Source organism: Aphelocoma coerulescens, chromosome 2 (genome assembly GCF_041296385.1).
Source record: "Aphelocoma coerulescens isolate FSJ_1873_10779 chromosome 2, UR_Acoe_1.0, whole genome shotgun sequence".
Taxonomy (NCBI): Eukaryota; Metazoa; Chordata; class Aves; order Passeriformes; family Corvidae; genus Aphelocoma; species Aphelocoma coerulescens.
In genome coordinates, this window is record NC_091015.1 from 55,575,874 (window position 1) to 55,599,298 (window position 23,425).

General features: G+C 40.4%; 1 protein-coding gene across 7 annotated transcripts in view; it reads left to right on the forward strand.

Moving 5' to 3' along the window:
• Positions 1-23,425, forward strand: part of BMPER (BMP binding endothelial regulator) — a 151,124-nt gene that overhangs the window by 93,419 nt on the left and 34,280 nt on the right. For 6 of the 7 annotated variants that reach the window (XM_069007593.1, XM_069007594.1, XM_069007592.1 and 3 more), the window contains 2 exons: positions 5,003-5,332; positions 12,337-12,673. In XM_069007593.1, coding sequence (XP_068863694.1) covers positions 5,003-5,332; positions 12,337-12,673 — 667 coding nt within the window. The remainder of the gene's footprint in view (positions 1-5,002; positions 5,333-12,336; positions 12,674-23,425) is intronic. The other variant, XM_069007595.1, reaches the window with a different exon arrangement.

Sequence of the window (23,425 nt, forward strand, 5' to 3'; positions counted from 1 at the left end):
GGAATACTGTTCATGATTTACCTCCCATTTCAGCTGTGATGGTCTACTGTATAAATATGTATTTGGACAAATTGGAATAGCTATTTTATTTATGAAATAGACCATAAAGACTCCTGTGGAGTTTTTGACACCACACCTTGTAATGTGTATTATATCAAGCTGCACTATGCAGAAGTTATGAGGAAAGTCCTCTATGGCTATACATTTTTTACAGAAAACCTAATGAAATTCTATTATGCGTGTTCTATAGCTAGTTTTTAAAAGTTAATAATGTGTTCTTTTTGATTTAGGGCTTAATTCAGCATATGGCCTAATTATATTCAAAGTTTCATTTTATTTTTAAAAAGCTGAGATATTTTTGAATTATAGATGTGCAACCATAACACCCTTCACTGGTAAACTTGTGTTTTTTCCTCCCTCTCCTTACTTAAAAAGTATCCAAACCGATTTTAGTTATAATTTAAAGTATATTTTTCTTGGCCACTCTTAACTACCTACAAACCCGGCAGAGTGTGACCAGACATCTGGACATCTTGGACTTCAATTGACTGCTCTGATCTCCTGAAAAAACAAAACAAGCTATTCCATGAGCACCAGAGCTAACAGAGCCTGGTTTCCTATGGATTTGTGTCCCATTTCCTTTATATCCCAACAAATAATAAACCCAGCTAGAGACAATATATCCTGTGGCTGGTCTGGAGCTACAAGTGTGCTAATTGCCCAGCCAATATGCTCGTGCTCTCAGCTGGTCAGGATGTGTGTGCTGACTGTCTGTCTGGCCTCCACCACGCAGTATATATATTTTGCCTTTCTAAAAAGGCTAAATACTGTCTGGGGGAATGGAGGCACTGGGTAGAAGGCAGAAAGGTACTTTTTGGCAACCACCTAGTTTAATAAGTGGTTCTTACCTGTGCTCAGCATACTACTTACTAGAAATGAGTGGTCTTTCAGACTTTTATCCCTCCACATTGGTCAAACAGCTTGTGATTTTTTTTTTTTCTTTATGAGACTATGTTAAAACTTAGGAAATGCTAATGTGTTCTTTTCCATGCTGTTGCTTTTTTAACTTCCTTTTTTTGTACAGCTACATGTGTTTTAAAAAACATTTCCTTTTCTAATGAAAGTCACTATTTCATCTGAATTGGGAGCATGATTCGAAAAGTCAAGGAAAACATGCTAATAGTTCTATAGTATTCACTTTTAGCACCTAAGTACTATTATTAGTTTGCAAGTAAGCTGTAGAGCCTTAGGTGGGAGCTGAGCAAACTACATTAATCACATATGTAGTTTAATATTTTAGTCAAATGTAAAAGTGTGAAGTCTGTATTTAGTTGCTTAAAAAACAAATGTGAAAACTGCCAAGCTTCCAAAGGTTTTATGAATGCCAGAAGGTTTGAATATTGATTTGGGAGAAACATGCAGGATTTCCAAAAGAAGTTTAGTGGTGTTTGCATCCAGCTCTCAATGATGTTTAATCAAAGTTGAGTGCCTGAGGTGTTTTGAAAATCACAGCCTCCTGAACATAGCTCTGGGGCCCTCCTTTGAAAAATCAGTGTTTTTCAAGGATAGAGGGAATGGGTAAATTTGTGTTCATGTGCATGTCTAGATGAGCAAAAGAAGACACCAAAGATTATGAGTGCCAGGTTCAAAACAAGGAAGTGGCAATGATTCTTCATGTCCTTTGCCCAAGGATGTTGTAGATGTCCAAAACATTGTTGGACTGGAAAAATTCACAGAAAATATTTCTATCAAAGGTTGCTAAATTAAAAGAAACCATGTCTAGCTCAAAAAGTCCCTCATCTGAAAGTAGTTGGAGGTTGGGAGAATCTCAGGGGGAAGTATTGTATAGAATTGCCCTTTTCTAGCTCTACCTTAGACAGCTGATACAAGGAGTGTTGGCAATAAGCTGGGAACAATTTACTGTAGGGAAAAAAGGGAAAGATTTACACCTGTAGTGCTATGCCTTGTTATCATAAGCTAGCAAAATTCATACTCCAGGGTTGGGGAACATAACTTTGGTGATGCAGCAGCACTTCTTCATCTGTTATGTCCCAACAGAGAAGCAAGTCACACACAATCCTAACTAGAGATCAGTGCTTCCAATCGATTTCAAAAACTGCTAAGTAGAAAGACTGGTTTGTTTCAGAAGGGAAAAAGAAGAGAGAAAAAGAGAAAAAAAGGAAGAAAAAAAGAAAAAGCGAAAGAAAACCATAAAATATGATGTGATTGAAACTCTCCCAAAAGGACATAAACAACAACCCAAAAGCTAAAAATGGCAGGAATTCTTTTCATGACTGTCTTTTGCAGTCTTGTTACACCCGGTATTTAAGGTTTATTTCTAGGCCAACCAGTTTTTCTTACTGGCAGTGCCTGGGTTATCACACACACTCTTACAGGGTGTGGATTTATTTTTAAACCCCACAATTTTAGCAAACCTTTCAAGAATGTTTTACACAGTGGTATCAGAGAATCAATTATTCAGCCTGTTTTTAGGTGGATTTTCCCTCCTCCATTTCCTTGGTTATTAAAGAAAACAGCGAAATTTGGATCAGACCTTTAGCTATCCAGTCCAAAATACATTTTTAGCTGCACGGCATCAAGTTGACATATGACGTGACACGATGTAACATAACATAAAACAACATTACTCTGCATAACACATTAGAAATTAAAAACAAATATTTCCTTTGGATCCCATTGGTACTATCAATTTTACTTGCACATCTCTAAATTATGTTTGTTCCTCTCATGTCTTGCCTCTTAGTCACTTGCTTAGGTGAAGAATCAGCCTCCCCCTCCCAACAGGTTGGTTAAAAACATGTATAACATGTTCTTGGCCTTTAGAAATACAGAGAAAAATCAGATCTTTCCTCTGGGATCTTCACTGATGTTTGGCTGGTTTTTGTTGGTAATTTCCTTGTTTTCATGAAAGTTGTCATTAAACTTAAGGAAAAATTAAAGCTGGAAAAGCTGAGGTACAATCTGAGCTGTAATAACATGTATCTTAATACTCATCATGCAGATACTTAGATATATACGTAAGGAAACCAGAAACATGTTAGTATGATTTAGTAACAGGTAAGGTCAGATGGTCTTCATACAAAATCTATAGATTATTTTTCCTATTGGTAAAAATTATGTTGGTAATTAAAAGCCATATGATTCCTGCCAATTTATGGAGAATCAATTAATATAATGAACTTTGGAAAGCAGTTATTAACATCCTCATTGGTATCAGTGAAGAAAAGAAAACTCACAGAAGTGCACATTTTTAAAAGCACTCTCTTGCCTAAATGTCTTGATTTTCAGGCTCCGCATAAAGTCTGTCAGGCCTGTTTTCCAGAGATGTTGATCAAATATGGGTCATTTTGACTTCTGATGGAGCTATCAACATCATGTCCTTGAGAAATTGAAACTTTTTGTCCCTAGTTAACAGACACAGTAAAGACGGGTAATAATGATGCCAAGATGAGGTACTGGCCTAGCTAAAGAAGCATGTATGTGGCTAATTAGGTGTAAAGTACAAATCACCCAGGTACTAGCTCTGTGATAGCTTTGACTCATTCGGTGAGAGGAGAGTGAAATTAGGCTTTAGGAAGACCTTTCTCACAGTAGGGACAGCCCAACACTGCAACAGGTAGCCAGAGGTGGCAATGGAGTTGCTGTTGCTACTGCTCTTTATGGGCAGGTTAGATAAACATCTGTCAGCTATAATATAGGTACAGGTGATTCTTCATTGTAGCTGGAGAAGAAAAAGATAATGTCTCCTGGGGCCTCCTTCTGCCCCATTTTCTGTGTGTCCATGTAGGTTTGCTTGGGTGCTTTTTACAGCTAGAAAAACACCAGAATGTTTACAGTTGCTTTAGCATAGCACTCTGCCTAGGCTGAAAAACTCTGCTGAGAAAGGTGTATCGTGTAGTTAGAACTGGATTGCACTCCACAGGAGGAATTCTCTTCCCCTTCTCCATAACGTTCATGTCTCCTTCTTTTTTGTAGATTTGAATTTGCCTTATTTAAGCTGATTTTTCAGGCAAGTCATTATTAGTTAAACAGGCATTGTCTTTCAAAGCATCCTTAGCCCATGGGTATACAGCTGGCAATAGCAGTGTGCATTTCTCTGCCTTGAGACTCCTTCTTCCAGGAATGGCAGCAGTGTGGTTAGAACCTGTTGTTATACCAGAAGGCTACAAGGTGAATGCATTTGCTGCTATCTTTGGTTGTGAGGCAATTCAGTCAGTTGCTGGGTAATTGCAGGGTAACTCAGCATCATTGACGTGAATGTGGAAATGTTCTGTCTTTGGGCTGTGACTTCTCTAACCAGTGTATGGCTCCAAACATCCATAAGAAATCTCCATCCATTTGTAATGATGCAGATGATCGGTAGAGACACCATGGTCTTTGGCAGTCATTGCATCATGTTAGTCATGTAATACTGACTTTCAGTTGGTAGTGTAATGTCTGTAACTACTACAAGTCAGTTGTGTATAAACAACATATACAATAGCTTGTATATTATATAGTATATATACTATACTGAATCGAGATGCTGGTTCTACAGGTATTTTGGGGAAAAAAAATGTAAACACACCTAGTTTATAAATGTAAAATATTTAGAAGTGTGTATATGTAAAATATGGACAGAACCAGCTCCTGCTAAAGTGGTCTGATGGCTTTTAATTTCAGGGAGTCACTGAAATTTGAAAAAATTGTAATAACCTAAACTATACATTATGTTTAAGGGACAAAGCTACAGGTTAGCCTTCCTATGCTGCCCCAGGGATGAACTGGCCTTTGGTTACTACCTACTTTGGGAAAGACTTCTACTAAAGCAATGAAGCTTTTGTTTTTCAAAGACATATTTATTCCTAGTGGGTGCCGGTCAAAATCTACCCCATAGAGCAGATAGATTAGGTGAGAGCAGCATCTCTAAGTTCTTATCAACTGCTTTTTTCAAACTTCGATTGATCCTGATATGGCGCTTTTGTTTCTCACTCACCTGCAGAGCCTGGAGTTTGCACTGTATTTGGAGATCCTCACTACAACACTTTTGATGGACGGACGTTTAACTTTCAGGGAACATGTCAGTACGTTTTGACGAAAGACTGCTCCTCCTCTGCCTCGCCCTTTCAGGTGCTGGTAAAAAACGATGCTCGTCGGACCCGTTCTTTCTCCTGGACAAAGTCAGTGGACCTTGTGTTGGGCAGAAGCACAATCAGCCTCCAGCAGCACCTCACAGTGAAGTGGAATGGGACCCGAATTTCACTACCTTGCGAGACACCGCAATTTCAGATCGATTTGGATGGTTATTTGCTGAAAGTGACAACCAAAGCAGGTAGGACAAGTGTATGTGTGTGTCTGTGTATGTTTGTGTGTGTGTGTCTTTCTCTCTGAGGAACTTCCCAGTTCAACATGAACCGTAGTCAGTAAAAAAGCATGGCAGCAGTAATAAATATTGTTATAACTCTTTAGAGTTTAGAGAAACCCACAGCGCTTTCAAAATTTCTGCAGCCCACAAGCAGACAGAAATCCCAGCTATGAGTTTGAAGTCTGCAGGATATTGCTTAAGCTGTGTTTCATTCTGTGGCTGACAATTAACTGCCCAAATAGACAAAAGTGCCATGACTTTTACTTACAGTAACTTAAAAGTGTCTTATGCAAAGTATGGTGGGTTGACCCTGGCTGGACATCAACCAAACATGCCCACCAAAGCCACTTTATCACTTCCCTCCTCACCTGGACAGGGAAGAGAAAATATGATGGAAGACTCGTGGTTCAAGATAAGGTAGAGATCACTCAGCAATTACCATCATGGGCAAAATAGACTCAATTTGGGGAAATTAGTATAATTTATTGCCAATCAAATGTGGGTAGGATAATGAGAAATGAAGTAAAATATTAAAAAAGCTTCCACACTTCCAGTTCCCCTCTTCATAAGCTGAGCTTTACTCCCGATTCTCTCTACCTCCTCCTTCCCTGAGTGGTGTTGGGGGGGGGGGGTGGGAATGGGATTTGCAGTGAGTCCATCACATATTGTATCTACCAGGTCTTCCTCCTCAGGGGAAGGACTCCTCATACTCATTCCTTGCTCCAGCATCAGGTCCCTTCCATGTGAGACAGTTCTCTGCAAAGTTCTCCAGTGTGAGTCCCTCCCATGGTCTGTATTTCTTCACAAACTTCAAAAATGTGGGTCCCTTCCACAGGGTACAGCCCTTCAGGAACAGAGTCCAACATGGATTCCTCACAAGGTCACAAGTCTTGCCAGTAAATGTCCTCTAGTGTGGGCTCCTCTCTTCATGGCTCCAGGATGGACTTCCCACAGGGTCACAGTCTCCTGTAGGCATCCATCTGCTCCAGTGTGGGGTTATCCAGGAGCTGCAGGTGGATCTCTACTCCAGCATGGAACTCCGTGGGCTTCAGTGGGGCAGGCTTGCCTCACCATGGTCTTCACCATGGGCTGCAGGGGAATATCTGCTCCAGTACCTCCTCTCCCTCCTTCTCCACTGACTGCAGGGTTGTTTATCTTACACTCTCCCTCCTCCTTCTCACTGCAGTTGCACAGGTCTTTTCTCCCTCTTCTTAAATATGTTATCCCAGAGATGCTACCACTGTTGCCAAGGCCAAGCCCATCTTGGAGCCAGCTGGAATTGGTCCATCTTGGAGCCAGCTGCAATTGGCTCCATTGGACATGGGGGAAGTTTCTGGCAGCTTCTCACAGAAGCCACTCCTGTAGCTCTCTGCTTCCAGAATCTTGCCATGCAAACTTCGTACACGATATCATTTGTTACTTACAGATAAGAACAGAGAGGAGATCAGTTCTTAAACATAAAATTCAGGTTTTTCAAGGTTCCAGGAACATATCTTGCATTTTGAGTGAGCAATTATATAAATTCATGGTTATAGTGGCTGGAATGATTTTATGTTTTAAAATTATGGAAATATTTCACTGGGGCTACCCAGCAAAATGGAGGCCCTGGTTTGAAAAGGAAGGCCTAATTTACTGTTCAGTGCCATCTTACTGGGCTTGCTTTGTGTCCAAGTAAGAAGTTGTCTGCAAGGAACAGTCTACAGCACCACAAGCAAAAGGAAATTAGAAACTTTATAGAATGTGCTACCCTATTTCTAGAAACAGGGAAGGGAGATAGCATTATCTCAGGTCTTTTGAGTTTTAGAAAATACATTAATTGTCAAAATGCTAAACCAGAGGACTTACTTTTGCTTTGATAAACTGTTCTGAAACTATAGTATCCTTGCGTAGATAAATACTGAGGAGAAGTTTAAAACTTTCTCATTAGCATGTGTTAGCTACTACTATAGTCCTGAGAGATTTCACTTACACAGTGAAGTACTGTTTCAGTGAGAATACTATTTACTGTTAATTCAATTAAATGCCATGTGGAAGCAGTGAAACCAGTCTTTCTTATGGAGTGATACGGTCACAGGCGTGACTCATAGTCATACTCATTATCTAGCATAATTTTTTTTTCAAGGGGGACACTAGCACCCACTGTTGAGCCGAGAGTTTAGACACCTGTTCATTTAGCCTCTGGAAATGTGAATCTGCATAATGTGAATCCCAGCTCTGGCTCATTCCTCAAAGTGGCAATGCAGATTTTTGTGGCTGTCTGTAAAATGCACACAAGTTGACCATTATTCGCAACTTCTAATTAGAAGCATCTTGAGGGTTTTTCTTTGCAGCCAGCTGAACACCATGAATTCAGGCGATGTGGATTTCATTAGCCAACCACAGGCCAAGGAAGGGTTTTCAACTGAAGATGAATGACAGCTAATCCTGCTGCTATTCCATTTGTCTCTGGTGCAAGCCTAATAAATGACTACACACATCCTTGTCCATGTGTTGGCAGAGGAAGTGCAAACATGGCATATGACAACATACCAAACAGTGTGTAATCACTGCAAATTATAGCCTAAATAATTCCTCTCCTTAATGGAGCAGGATCAGGTTTCTCTTGCTGAATACAGCATGATGGGCCAGGTCCTCCTTTCCTCAGCACATAATGCCTGGAAAGAAGCAGAATGGGCTGGCTCCATTTTGCTGGGAGAGGACAAGCAGCAGAGAGGCTGTAGAGAAGAAGAATGTGCTGAGTAGAACTGGTTTAAAGGCAAACATTTTGTTCCACAGGAAGTTCTGAGTAACAGGAGAAAAAAAATGGAGAAATTTCTGTTTCAGAAGGAAACATGGATTTTTAAAAAATATATGCTTTCCCAGTGTACAGTGAAAAAAGAGAGGAAGAGAGGAAGTAATGAAAAATAAGCAAAACTGCTGCACTAGAAGTAGAATTCAAAGTAAAATTGGGCTGGGAAATGCAGGGTCTGGTGCTTACAGCTCAGCCAGCATTCCCACAGATTTTGGTTTTCCTTTTGCAGAGCTGGGAGTTGAGCCTTGGATAAAACAGGGAAGCCCAAAGCTTCAGGAAGTCTTGTGGTCCTTGGCTGCAGGGCAGTGTGCATGGCAGTGTAGTCCTGGAGTTTCATATCCCGATCGTTCATGCTTCCAGGCAGCCCACCAGGCGAGCTGGCGGAAAACCAGCTTGGAGCCTTGCCTGTGCTGTTTTGGAAGTTCATTGAATACGATATGTCTCCCTGAAGCATTTCAGTTCTGATGAATTGGCATTTTCCAGTGAAAACCTGTGTTGTTGCTAAATTCCTCACCAGCTGTAGCCCTGGATGCCATGCAGCAGAAGTCCTTGCACTCTGCACTGGCAGCTATGGGTGTGCTTGGGATATGTTGAGTCCTTATCCAAAATTTGTGTGCTGGAAAGACAAAAGAGTTTCGCAGGGGTGGTGGTGCTTATCTATTCCTCTACTGCCTGAGCATTTTGTTGTTTTTTCTTTGCTATCTTTTGCACAAAGCCACTTTGCTGCACTTTTTCTATACAACTTTGACACTAAATCTTTATGGAAGAGTTGTTGGCTGGTTCTTGAGGATTCCTTTAAATCTCGAGGATGCCAGGAAAATCATGCAGAACAATTGATGAGAGCTCCCAGCATGAGTAACTCGGTGTGTGATGTACATAAATCTAGAAGGATTTTTTTTTAAATGCAGTAGAGTACATAATGTGCCAAGTTAAGAAATCAAGTAACAAGCTGGTTAGGCATCCTTCAAAGAGAGAGGATAATTGGAAAAAATGAAAAAGTAACTCAGAGAATATTTCTTTTCTGCACATCTCCAGATGGGACAGATGTTGCATCCTTTGGCTTCACATCTCTCGGATTCTGATTCTTGTCCAAGTGAATGGGAAACTCATCCATTTTGGGCAGGGGGGAAGAAAGGGGGGGTATAGGCACCAAGAAACTCTTCCAAACAGTTTCTGTCTGCCAAGGAGACCATTTCAAGCACTGCTCTGTAGCATAATCCCGTCTGTCACAGCTCTTGTTGGTTTACAGAAACTAACTGGATTTTCTGCTTGTGAGCAAACAAAAGGCACACACTGCACAGTGTGATCAGGCTCCAACAAAATTATCGTGCATGTAGGAGTAAATACTCTTCCTTGTTACTCCAAAAAGGAGAAAGCTCTGTTATGGACAGAAACCTTTAGGCTGTTCATCAAAGCTAGAAATTACCCTTCTATCTGAACAATTACAGCAGAATAAAGTGTAATTAAGCCATACCACCTAGAGGAAAGTACGTCCATGTGGTTGTTACATAGTGAGTCTCTTGAATGAAATCCAGTAATCAAAGCAGGAACCTCTAGATTTTAAAATGTGCATTTTTATATGCTGAGAAGAAAAGCCATAATTTGATGTTATTCTTCTGCATACCTGCATGCCTTTTGCAGGTCTACAAAAGCAAAATGTAACAAGTAGATTAACTCAGGTGAAAAGGACATAAATATTCAGGAAAATTTTCAAGTTAACCCTTCATAATTAGTGTATTTTCACTGAAGATCGGTAAGTTTTATCTTGAGGAAAAAAATAGTCCTAAAAGGAAAATTAAGATAGAATCCTTTGCCAGTCTTTTCAGACTTCGTTTAAAGTAGGGAGCTTCTGAGGGAGCTTCTCTGGGGGAAGAACTTGGGCACAGCCTTAAAAACTATAGTTATTTTCTGAAAAGAACTGTTTGAGAATTTGGATCTTGATGCTTTAAACTTTGAGAAAGTTTATGTGATTCTCAAGTCTGAAGAAATCTTGGTTTATAATTTCATGGCAAGTATTTTCTAAATGCCAGCACGGCAGTATTAATCTTGTGTCTGCAAATCAAGCTGTGTTTTGTTTTGTTCAGTGTTGTCAGAAGCAAAGACAGCTGGATTTTGAATTTGTCCAGCACTGATAATGTATGAAGCAGCTTAAAAGGCAGCTCTCCCCCTTGCCACTGTGCTGGCCTCATTAACAGTTGTAGTCTTGCACAATTTCTCAGTTGGCTGGGTGTAAAGTGCCTTTGGAGGAGGAGACGGTGTCCCCACCCATGCTGGGTTTAGGAGGTAATTTGGAACTGATTTTAGGCATAGTTAGCTCAGGATATATTTGTGCTATCATTGCTAACCTATGGTGGTTAGAAAACAGTGTAATATACTGTAGTGACAGGTGATGCAGAATTACCTTCACAGCCTTGACGAGTAAATCATTCCCAAAACTCTTGGTGACATGGTGCAACCTACACAAGCACTGGGGCAGGATGTTAAGATGGCAACACACCCCTTCTATAGCCATAATTGCTGCTTGAACCTCACCCTGTTCCTCTGCAATGTGGGTAGGGATTGTCATAGGAGACAATGGGATGTGTTGCTGAAGGAAGGGTTCCAGCTTTGAACTGAGTCACTGGTATGTTAATTACTTACATGAGGATAGGGCAGGATTTGGATCACGCAGTGACAAGCACTGATTTACAAGAGGAAAGGGTGGTGCTAAGCCAGCCCACACAGCAAATGAAGAAAGCTGGAGAGAAGCCCTGGTCCTGCACCATAGAGTGATGCTCTTTGGTATTCTTGGCTAAGCAGGGAGAACAGGGTAAAATCTGGATTATCCTGTTTAAAAGCGGGATCCTGTGTTTATTCTTAATTAATTGCTGTTCACAGGTATTTTATGAGAATAAATTAACATCAGCAAAATGATTTGTGATCTTCAGGTGCAGGGTTACTGCAGATGTGACATAGAATGATTCATGAAACATTGGAAATAATTACAAGAAAGGCCATTTTTGGGTAGAAGTTAAGCAGCAATGTTTCTTGGTTTTTTTATCCCAAATGATATCAAAAGTGTTTTCCCTTATGAGCTGCCTATTTACTCCTCAAAGAATGGGATTCATTTAATTTACAGTCACTCAGGTAAAAACTAGAAGTTTAGTCTCCACCTGATCTCTGGTCCCTCTAGAGTATTGCTGGGAACAGAAAGTAGTTCAGATTCAGAAAGTAGTTTATTCCCTCTGTATTAGACAATCCTGTTGCGATCCAGAGCTGCCTATTTTACTCCATCAAAGGGCCTAGACAGCTCACTTAAGCTAGACAACAGCTTTTAGATGGGCACAGACAGATAAAATGGATTTCACTCACCAAAAGTGACTTTGATTTTGATGTTCTGGAAGTGCCAAACCTTCCTGTAAAGCAAATTGTAGCAGATTACATCCCAGCCATTAGATGAAGGTTAGATGTTACCGTCACTTCTCAGTGTTGCTAACTTATGCAGACTACTTCAAAAGGTTGGTAATTAATGCCTTTTGAATGAACAGTTTGAATCCAATTCAGAATGCTTTCTTATAACAGTTTTACCCATCTGATATATCTTTAATCCTTATAACTCTTTCTACTCCCACAAAATAAGGTACTTGTATTGGAACAGTTGTATTCACCCCAATGTGCCATCACTATCAGCTCTGTAGGCAAAAGTATGATGTGTCCCATAAGGTGGTCACTGCTGGAGTCTCATAGGACACGGACATCTTTGTATGACCACAACCTGTGCAATGGGTCGCAATGGTTGAAATTCTGGGCCCTCTTCAAAGTCAGCTAGAAATTTACCATAGCAAATTCAATTTGCAGAATTTTGCAAGGGCTCTCCTTTGATGTTGGGAGTAGTCCTGCCTTGGCTTCATATTTTTCAGGATGACCCCATTCATTAGCAAGAAGGAATAAAAATAAGAAGAGATAGGCATGAATGTATTGTAATTGGCTGTAATTTAAGAAACACTGCACTTGCCAGAGGCACTTACTGGGAGCTATGGGAGCTATATAGAAATCTAACAGCATTATGAGAAGGAAGCCAATGGCTTTGTTCAGGTTCCCATGAAAGCTGTTTCACAAACATAAGGTGCAGTTTGTTATTCTCAATTTCTTCTTCTCTTTTTTTTTTTTTATGTGCATTTTTGTCTTATCTTTTTATTAGGCTTGGAAATATCATGGGATGGAGACAGTTTTGTGGAAGTCATGGCTGCACCTCATCTGAAAGGCAGACTCTGTGGTCTGTGTGGCAATTACAATGGGCACAAGCGAGATGACCTGATTGGGGGGGATGGGAATTTTAAGTTTGATGTGGACGACTTTGCTGAATCCTGGCGTGTGGAGTCCAATGAGTTCTGCAGCCGCCCGCAGAGAAAACCCGTACCTGAGCTCTGTCATGGGACAGTCAGGGTGAAACTGCGAGCTCACCGGGAATGCCAGAAACTCAAAGCGTGGGAGTTCCAGAGCTGTCATTCAACGGTGGATTATACCACATTTTACCGGTAAGTGTGGCTTACTGGGGAAGGAGATACTATGTTACCGTGTGAGGAGAAAAACCACGAAGTAGGCCCAGGTTCAACAGCATTTAAACATGTGTTGAAATGTTTTTGCTAAGAATTAATATACAGACTTATAGTTTTCTGAATCCAGAATCAGAAGAAGATGGTCCTGAGCTAATAGACCTGAGCAGCCAACAGTGAGAAAGGGAGGCAGGCTTGTGATAACCTAGAGAAAAAGTACTTTTGGAGACTGAGGAAAGAGGGGGAAGAGACTTCAAAACATTTTCGTAAACTCCCTCTGACTTCAAAGTCGGTTGTAAAGTTAAGGCTGACTTTAATTGCTATTTCTTGTGGTCCAGAGAAATGTGCCTTCCCAGAAACATTTTGAAAATTACCTTATTAAAGCAGGGATATTAAATATGACTGGTGCCTCTTGGATGGTGGGGTTTGTGGGTTGAGAGTTTGAAAGGGGTGAGTTAACAAAAAATTCCATGTATGGCCCGTCCTGCCCCAGGAGAAAAGAAAGACAGACGAGGATCTAGAATCCTTGTCTGAGCTAATGATTTACAATTTTTTATCTTTAAAATGCCTAAAGTCAAAAACACAGAGACATATTTTCTGTTCTTTAATTGGCAGGAGTTTACTCCTCACTCAGTAAATACAATTCTCTTTCCTTTCATGCCTGACATAAAAGGTAAGAGCAAGCCGAGTCACCGTTATATGGTTGTGGATGGAGCTGCCTGATCTCTGTGCTCCCAGCTTTCTCCATTTGGGCACATCCACTTTGATTTATTAGGAAAAGCGTTCTAGAATGACTCGATTTCCCTTATGCATTGCCTTTCCTCTTTTTTATAATGAGACAGAAAGACTTTTATCTACTGCAGCAGAGTACATCTGGGACTGGGAAATGCTAGAAGAAGACATACAGCTTGGCTTGTAGTCTGTGTGCTTCTGCACTTATTTTGCTATGGTGTATCCCTGTGCTAGGAGCCTGGCAAAGAGTAAAGATTATATTGTGTGCAGGTTACAATACTTTATCTTTTCCAATGGCTGAAGGCACAACAGAGAGCACTAGAGAAGCTAACACACATACAGGGTCTGTTGAATGCATTTCAGCAACATTCCCATCTCACTTCCATCGTCCTTTAAAGGTAGGTGATGACAATGCAAATGGAAAATGGGCACAGAGAGATTTGTTTAATTTTGCAGTGGATTTTTCGTTCCTTTTTTAAAGTAGCTCGTGATTAATTTAGTGCAATACACTTCCTGACACCACAGCAGAAAGTGATTTATATTTTGGCTACAATGGTCAAAAAAATTCTACATGCTTGCACTCAAGAATTACCATAGAGCTTTTCCGTTCTTTTAAAATGATGTCTAATGTTTGTCCTGGAAAGACAATGAAATCAAGCAAGTATTTAATTTGATTGTGTCCTTTTGTAGAAAAGTGTGTTTTTCCCTAAGGAAATGTTATGTTGAAATGACCATCATATTCCATCAGAAGTAGCTGTTCATTTGTTTCCATTTAGATGTTGCTAGCTGTTAGAATGCTCAGCTTCCAACAGAGGAATAAAGATAAACTATAATTTATAGCTAAATAATGGTATGTAATAGAATGTTGCGTCTTGTTAGAAACTGATAAAGTTGTAGCAAGGAATTTAGTCAATGACCATGGCCATTTTTCATACCAGGAAGTTTCCATAAGGAGGTAATGATTATGGGACACGCATTCAAGAAAGTCCTGGAAACCCTTCTGAAATAAATCTTTGCAGATATAAATATATGTGTGTGTGTGTGTGTGTGTGTATAAGTACAAATATGAGTATTTGAGAGATTTACATTTTTCATTAATTTCTTTTCAAAGAACTTATTACTGGTGATGTGCTTTTACAGGAGATTTAAATTTCCATTAAAAGAAATTCAAATTAACACAGCGTTTAACTGAGGTTTTTTTTTGGAAAGGCATATTTAGTCAATGTTCTCTAATTTCAGGGTAAGTTTAACTAAAATTTTAAAAATTTAAAAATTCTGGTTTTTAAATTCTGAACAGGCTCCTAGAAGTAAGAAAAGTGAGGAGGCAGAATGATAGGGTCAGATTCTTTTATTTTCTCCTAATGTCCTCATTGAATTGAATAGCTTCTCAGTTTTTACCCTCCAACATTGCATATTATGGAATTTTTCCTTTTGAAATACTACATTTTCAAGAGTTAACCTTTCTTGGTCATTTTTGCTGATATTACTGACATTGCTTCATTTTCATTCTGCTGCTCGAATAGTCACCTGCTGTTAATAACAATTCTCAGAAATAGAAATAAACTCAGCGGGAACATTAGGAATTAGGGTGTGTTTTCTCCAAATACCAAAAAAGGCAGCGAACAATGCATTGCAAACATTTATCTTGACATTGTGTTACTGAGGAGATTTCTGTGAAGATATCTCAAATTCATTTTAAGTCTCATTCTTTTTACAGCTGTAGTTTCTCCTTTTGTTAGCCATCCAAAAACCATACAGCCTGATTGTTGTTGTTGTTAAGTGAAAAGGATATAGTTAATGTTTTACAGAGTAGAGACCTAGCTGCATGTTAACTCCTGAGCTTGACCTTGAGAGATCTGTAACACCTTAGGTTTTGCACCTTGCCCTTAACCCTTTATTTTTTGATGTTGTGACTTTGGTAACTTGTGTTTCCCTGCAAAGCATATGGCAAAAGAAAGTACAATGTAAGTGTGTGAGAAAGGATTTTGAAGTAGTCCTGACTGCAAACTGACAAACTTAGCATCTAATTTTATACCACTCTTTTAGTTCTTTGTTTTGTAACTAGATGGGTTTTATGATTTTTAAATTGTGGTTTGCTTTTAATTTTGGGCTGGTATTTTTTGTTTGTCTTTAATGCACTGCTAGTTGTTCAGTACTCATGAGTAATACTCTAAAAATAACCCTTAGGGTTGAACTTCTTGGAGGCAAGTTCATTAAGCAGGGAAATGATTTTGAATTTCCAGGAGATTTTGGCAAACTCTGGGTGAAGAAGAGATTAGCAGTTAGTGTCATCACCATTGCCACTTGTCTATTTTGGTGTTTCAATGTGGATAAGCATCCTAGAGTGGTCCTTGAAAAAAAAAGTAACACAAAAAGTTACCAAGGTTACTCAGTAGCAAGTTTTAGACAAGATATTGCAATAAAGCTGTCACTCAAACTCCTGAAACTGCTCGAGTGTAAGCAGAATTAAAAATAGGTGAAGCTATCTCAATATCTTGTGCTGCTGTTACCAGAAAAACCTCTGTCATGTTATCGGGAAATAATTTAAGCTCATGGATGAGGATTTGGGGATCTTGGGGAACTTGAGGAAGAAGAAGAGGACTTTCTGTGCTCACCAAGCCTAGGATGCAGGAGACACTGTAGAGGAAGACACAGGACTCATACTCCTAGAACACCTGCCCTCGTTAGCATCCATGGCTTTCTAGTAGGTTGGTGGGGTCTTTTTTTTTTTTAAACAATTGCATCAACAGATTTGGAATGTGACATCAATATGATATCAGTGTATCACCCATCTCTAATACACCTACACAGCAGCTGAGTTCATAAATGACTGATTAGACAGTGCTTGAGTCTCTCACTACTGCCATAATTTGGAAGAAAATTCAGTATCTTGGTTTAGCCGTGCAGTAGATTTTTCTATTTCACATTGGAAAATTTGTGTTCCTAACTCTTAAGATAACTCTTTTTATGATTATTACTCTTCCTATTATTAATATATATTTTTGCTATTGTTGTTATTATTATATTTTTAACTGGCAATAGCACACTGAATAATTAATTACTCTTTTTCTCTTTTGTAATTGTCCTTGGATGCATTTTTCTCTTAAACACTTGAATTTAATCATCAGTATTTTAGGGCAAGCAATAACTGACATAGTAATAGCATCATTTGTTTGAATCTGTTAATCACATGCATTAAGAATTGCAAATCTACTTTATTGCAATTCTTGACTTAAATGTTCCCTGTGATGTGGTGACATTACTCCATCCATAGTTCTCAGTTAAGCAGTTAATGAGTTTTTATTTCAGTTAACCTATTACATTTATGCAGTTAACTGCTGCAGTCTTGCAGTTTTTCTAAAAATTTCCACTTAACTAGAGCAAATATTACTGCTTGGAGTTAAAGCATAAATTGCAGTGTTGTGTAGCCCATCAGATCTCTGTTATTAAGACTGGCAGTGATGCTGTAAATGGCTGCAGAGAGCATGTGAGCCACTGCATTGCAAAGATAATTCTGTTAGAAAGATGGGGACCAAGGGCTTGTGGCTTTGAAGCAGAAGGTTTGAAGGTTTTTTTTCTCTGTTAACAATGATGTCCTACAGCTGTGAAATTCATGTGGGTATGCCCCTATGTTCACTCTGCTGAATGGTACAAAAGAAAGGCAGGCTGAAGAACAACTTCAGAAAATCCTGTTTCAAGTGTTTAAGGATTGGCTGGAACTGAGATCTCTGGAACCCTCCGTTTACTGCCAAGGTGCATATTGCAAAATTCTCCCCACAAGGTTTTCAGGTCCTGGCTGTGAATTAGGGCACAGCAGTTGCTCTGGCTGAAGCCAGGCTGCTCTAGGGCTCTTCTGCAGTGTAAGTGCAGGGCAGCTGTAGCTCTTAGTGCTCACCAGGGTGACTCCTGTCCTGGCTCCTGCTCCTGAACCAGCCTCCACATGTGTCTTTCCACCCACCCCAGGGCAGAGCTGGCCTGTGTCCCCCTTCAAGACAAAGCCAGTGGTGTTGGCTCAAGAAAAGGACTGATGACATGAAACTGTGACTGGTCCCCTTGCAGACCTGGCACAGAGCAGGGGTTGGCTCTTGCTTCCACTGGCCTTGTGCTGAAGAATGGATGTTTCTGTGCCTGTCAGACTGCCTGCCCAAAGCTGGCCCCGAATTTGGGTACTAGCAGCAAAGTAACCACAACAGAGAGGAGCTCAGGATGAAACAATTTACTCAACTTCTTGGGCAAATTGTCATTGAGCAGCTGTACGACCCAGGGAACTTCTGGTTAGAAAGGAATTTAAAAACATTTGAAACAATTATTGTTTCTTTTTTTATTTTTAAGCAAATCTACACCAGGATATGATTATTCTATGAATCACACAATCACAAAATGGGTAAGGTTGGAGGGGACAACAGTGGTCATCTGTTCCAACCTCCCTGCTCAAGCAGGATCATCCTAGAGCACATTGCACAGGATTGTGTCCAGATGGTTCTTCAATATCTCCAGTGAGGGAGAGTCCACAACCTCTCTGGGCAATCTGTTCCCGTGCTCAGTCACTTGCACAGTAAAGAAGTTCTTCCTCATGTTCAGGTGGAACTTCCTGTGCATCCAGTTCTGTCCATTGCCTCTTTCCCTATTGATTTCCACCAAGAAGAGCCTGGAAACATCCTCTTGGCACCCACCTTTAAATATTTATACACCTTAATGAGGTCTGCTTTGAGTTGTCTCTTCTTAAGGCTGAACAGGCCCAACTCCCTCATAAAAAAGATGCTCCAGCTCCCCAATCCTTGTTGCCTTCCCATGGACCTGCTCCAGGAGCCCTGTGTCTCCCTTGTAAGCAGGAGCCCAGAACTGGACACAGCACTCCAGATGTGGCCTCACCAGGGCTGAGGGGCAGGACCACCTCCCTTGACCTGCTGGCAATGCTCTTCCTAATGCCCCCAGGATACCATTGGCCTTCCAGGACACAGGGGCACACTGCCAGGTCCTTCTTTGTAGAGCTGCTTCCCAGCAGCCTGTACTGGTGCATGGGGTTATTCTTCCCCAGGTGCAAGATCCTGCATTTGCCTTCACTGAACTTCAGACAATTCCTCTCTGCCCATCTCTCCAACCTGTTGTGGTCCTTCTGAGGGACTGCACAGCACTATGGCAGTAGAGGCACTGGGAGAGCCAGTGTGTTCCCAGCCCTTGCAAGAGCTCTGGTGCTTGGGAACCAGTTCTCCATGCATATCTGTCTGGACTATCTACTGCCATGAAATGACTGAAATACAGGTAAGAGGCACCATGATTTAGACTGCTGGTGGCTGACATAGCTAACAATAAGAGAAAATGGACTTTGTGGTGTTTGATGCATTTTGGGATTTCTAGCAGTGAGCATCAAACTGTTCTGCCTATATGATAATGGTAAGGAGTACTGCAAAACTGCTGCATATATGTAAGTCCATAGATCACCACTGTTTTAAGCTCCCTCCTTGAAGTATTTTTCATCTGATATAGCCAAGAGTGAGTGAGTACAAGCTGCCAGAAAAATAGTGTTTAGATTTAAAGATTAGAAGTTTGGATTTGGACAAATGGGTTGAGTGGTCAGAAAAGATAAATCTAAAGCCAAGCTGAGCTCAATTATCTGCAGATCATGATTCCTCTTTGTCTTTCCCCACACCCCTGGGCCTGGCGGGGTATTTTTCATGTAACCAAGTCCCATCCACGTGTGTCTGTTCAGAAAAGTACCTCAGGAATTTAGGGCTAGAAAACATTCTTCTCTTTGTATCAGTGGTTATTACAGCTGTAATACATCGAAGCAGTGCCAGAGGATTCACAGATGTCTCCTTTCCTGTTGAGGTGGGGGGAGGGATTAGGGTGGAGAGGGCTCCGACAAAATAGTGGTGTTGGATAGACACCATTCACCTGGGACCATCCATAGCTTTCTTCCAGCCGAGGAGCGCATGCTTCCCCAATGACCCACTTTGTACTTCCCTATATGGAAAGTTAACTTTTTTTTTTTTAAACAAGCAGGGATCTGTTATAGGAAAACCAGATGAAGCAGCATGTGATTAAACCCCTGGAAGTTTCCTTTCCTTCAAAGGATGGCATGTCTGGAATGTATTTGTTTTGCTTACCTAATTACATGATCACAACCCTACCTGTCCTTTTACACGGAATGAGATGTTATTTCCTACTGGCTGTAAGTGCATTATGAGGCTTCATTTCTCACTCTTCAGGAAAGAACTTAATTTGTCATTATCATGAATGGAGGTATATAGAGACTTATGATGAAAACCTGCTTCTGCCTAGTAAAACTTCATTTCTTTCTGGTTTATTACATGGCTCAATGAAATTCAAGTCAGGTGTTTCATAACCAATTGCTGTCTTCCTCATTGTCCATTGTAGGACAGATGTGAGACTCTGCATGTTAAACTGTAAGGTCAGTTTGACTGAGACAAAAAGGATCCTGAAGGATGGTAGGCACTGTGGAGTAGGGAGGAGGGGGGAGACATCTAACAGAAAAGCAGGGTACCCCTAGTGCCCTTATCATTTGTCAATATGGACTGCATTCTCAGAAGTTGTTTTTCCTGGATTACTTTTGATAGAGGTTTGGTAGGTTGATTTTGTTTGTTTTTCTACGGTGCCTTGAAGTCATGAGGTAAAATTCTGATTCATTGAAGTCAGCAGGAATTTTGCTGTATTTGGGTGACAGGTTTTCATCATTGTGACTTTTTGTGTCCGTGGCAGCTGTATTACAGTAATCTTTACATCAGTTAGTTATCCTTGTTTTGTCTTCCCACCATTTGCTGTACAACAGATAATTTCAGAAAGCTTCAGCTCCTTGTTTCATTCTTTACTGGAGTAGACAAAAGAAAACACATTCAAATCTGGACACCCATATCCTGTTTGCTTGCCCCTTTTTTCTCAGGGGAAAACTAAAGGGTGACTTTCCAAAGGCAGAAGGCCTAATTTGTCTGGCCATAGGCAATTGAGAGATCCTTTCTGTGTTTCGCTGACTAGAATTCACTTGTGGTTCTTTTTTCTTGTCTGTAAGGAGCTTGTAGAAGAAACCTGCAGTGAATGGTCTGCTGTCCTTCACGTTTTTCAAAGCTTGTCTGATAGGCTTTAAAACATGCCCTAGGCATAATTTCTTTAATATAGACTTCACCATCATAAATATCCATATTAAAGCTGCAATATTGAAATGCCACTACTTCACAGTGAGCATGAACATGGAGTAGAACTGACATGGTGAAATACAAGCACATCCCTGTTGCATACACTAATAAATAGCTTTTGAAAGAGCTCTTTCCCATTCTGGAAAGCACCACTGATGTTTCAGTATTATAATAAAATGCACAGTTTTTAAAAAGAGGAGAGAAGGTGTGGAGAGAAACTGGTAGAAAAGCAGAATGATAGCCTTCCTTGTGGAAATATTTAAAAAGATGCCACCTGCAATTTGGTGCAACTTAGTCCATTGCCAAAGAAAAAATACCTGCTGTGTTGAAGTATTCTTTTTAGCTGCAAAAATAAATCCTATTTTTGGAAAGATACTGTTTGGAAAAGTTGTAAGCATCATCAGAGGAAACCACCATGTATCTTTGTCAGGTACCACAGATTTTTAACTACAGCTGCTACAAAATCCAAGACCTCTGTTCGATCTCATTTTAATTAACCTCCACCACAGGTTCTCAGCAGGGCTTTCTTTGCGAATTTGTTTTAATTTAATTTTAGCTTTTTATGTTGTAGGCTTTATTGCAGTATTGACTTCAAATAAAATCCGGAGATGCTCAGCTGATGGCAATATGTCTATTTCAGTACATAAATAATTCAAGAAACCAACCCATCAGCTCTCATATTCTGCCTTAGGCAGAGGTCAGTAAGTATTGCAAAGAAGAGGAAACCCACACATATGATAGCTGGCCAACTGTGCCATGTAATATAGGGAGGAGAAATCCATTCAGGCCCCTGAGATGATCAGTTCACATCTCATAACATGAAATTTTAATTACCTTTCCTTTAGCATGCATGCATAACTGCAAAGCTAAAGTTCCTATTTTAAGCCACCTGCAGTATATCCTACCTAATTGGACACACAGTGAAGATGAGCAAGGGTGTTTATAAGCAGGCAAATGAGATGAATTTGTGGGAAATGTTTTAAAAATAAGCTTAACCTAATTCTCCTGTTATTCTTATGAGTTCATTTATGCTTCTGGCAGGATAACCAGACAAAGCAGGACATGAGCTGTGACCAGCACAAAAAAAGTTTCTGTAGAAAGTTTGCCTTAGGAAGGTTTTGACAGCTCCAAGGAGCTTATCAAGATTGTTCTCCCTGTATTTTGGACAGCTGACGTGCTGCATGTGAGGGGTCCATTCTAGAGACCTTATATGGGTTGCATTTAACTGAAAGCTTTCTTGTGGGTGTTTTTAATAGTTGGAGATTTTTCCTTCAGCTGTCTTTTTTTTTCTCAGTCTCATGGGGCATCCAAAAAATCTGGGATATTCCCAGGCTTTGAGATCTCTGTGGACCTCTGCATTATGTCAGCTATTAAGTAGCTGTCTGTGGTATAAAGCAGCAATCCGGGATATAGGCAAATCTCCTTCTTTCCTGTCCGTCCCCATAAGGGCTCGCTGTACTGAAAGGTGTGTGAAGGTCCCTTACTCCACACTTGCTCTCTCAAGTGTACAAATTGCTAGTGTGTAAAGCAATTAACTTTTAATTATTCAAGCCTCATTTTTCTGTTGTTCTTCACAGCACATGAAGGAATCAGCACTTCACGGGACTGGTGATTTACACAGTCTCTCAAACAAATGCAGCACAATCCATTTTGGGGGTGTCTCCTGTTGCTATTCAACCTGCAAAATGTTCACACCCTGGGCATTGAAGCTCTGAGAGCAAGAGCAGATCGAGCACCAGGCACCAGCAGTGAGATGAGAGACAGATGCAGCCCTTGATTAACTGTGAGCACACAGATCCTACATATGTGGCAGGGCAAGTGCTGGTGAGGGCTTGGGGCATGACAACAAAAGGTCATGACCCCCCATGGCAAGTTTTAGCACCTGAGGATTATTGTATCCTCAGGCATCACAGCACCAAAGCAAAGAGCAGACTCAGTGGGAGCAGACAAGAATGGTGGCACAGGTACTTGTGCTTATCCAGTAGTATGTATTTATCCATCTTAAATATTTACTATCACAATCCCTAATCTTGGGTGGGGTATGGGTATGTGTGTCAGGTTCACCCATTCTTTAAACTGTTGAGATGCTCATTGGAAACACATGTGTAGTTGTGCTCCCATAATTGACTTTGTCTCTGGGGGATTCATCAGAGCAGACACAGACTTATGGAGATTGCCAGTGTCATCCTGGAGCACGGGTAGAACTAAAATGCCACTGGATCCCAGTACACTATAAAGAGTTCTTCCTCGCCCAAAGGGAGCAGCAGGTTTATATTTTCACCCCAAATGGAAGGATCTCTATCTGTGAGAGCAGGTGCCGTGATTTCAACCCTTCATCATGATATACAGAGGATTAGAGCATTTAAGTCTCTCTCTGACTTCTCCACTTAAGCCAGTTGAAATTAAAATTGTTGGTGAATGTGCTGGGAATACTGAAGGGAGTTGAAGCCATATGTTTTCTTGCATTCCTGGGTACTCCTTCAACTAACATTCTGTTTACATAATATTCCTGAAACATAAAAGCTAAAATAAATCTAGCATGTGAAAATTAATAACAAGTCATTTCTCTTATGATAAGTCCAGAGGAAGCTGTTGTAAGTGTTAAGGTATTCAGACAGCTGATTTTTGTACATCAGCTCTCAAATGAGGTATGTAGTTTACAGAGAGGGAGTGCTTAAGGTTATGTAGTCTGTGAGTACATGAAGTTAGAGCTTGTTGAGGATGGTGGATACCATAGCAGCAAAGAAAAAGATTATAAAGTTCCTTTCCTAAGTACTTCTTTTTAGCACTTTACATTTTCAAATTGCAGTGTAAACATTTAATTCTCACTGTACCCTGGTTTAAAGTTGTT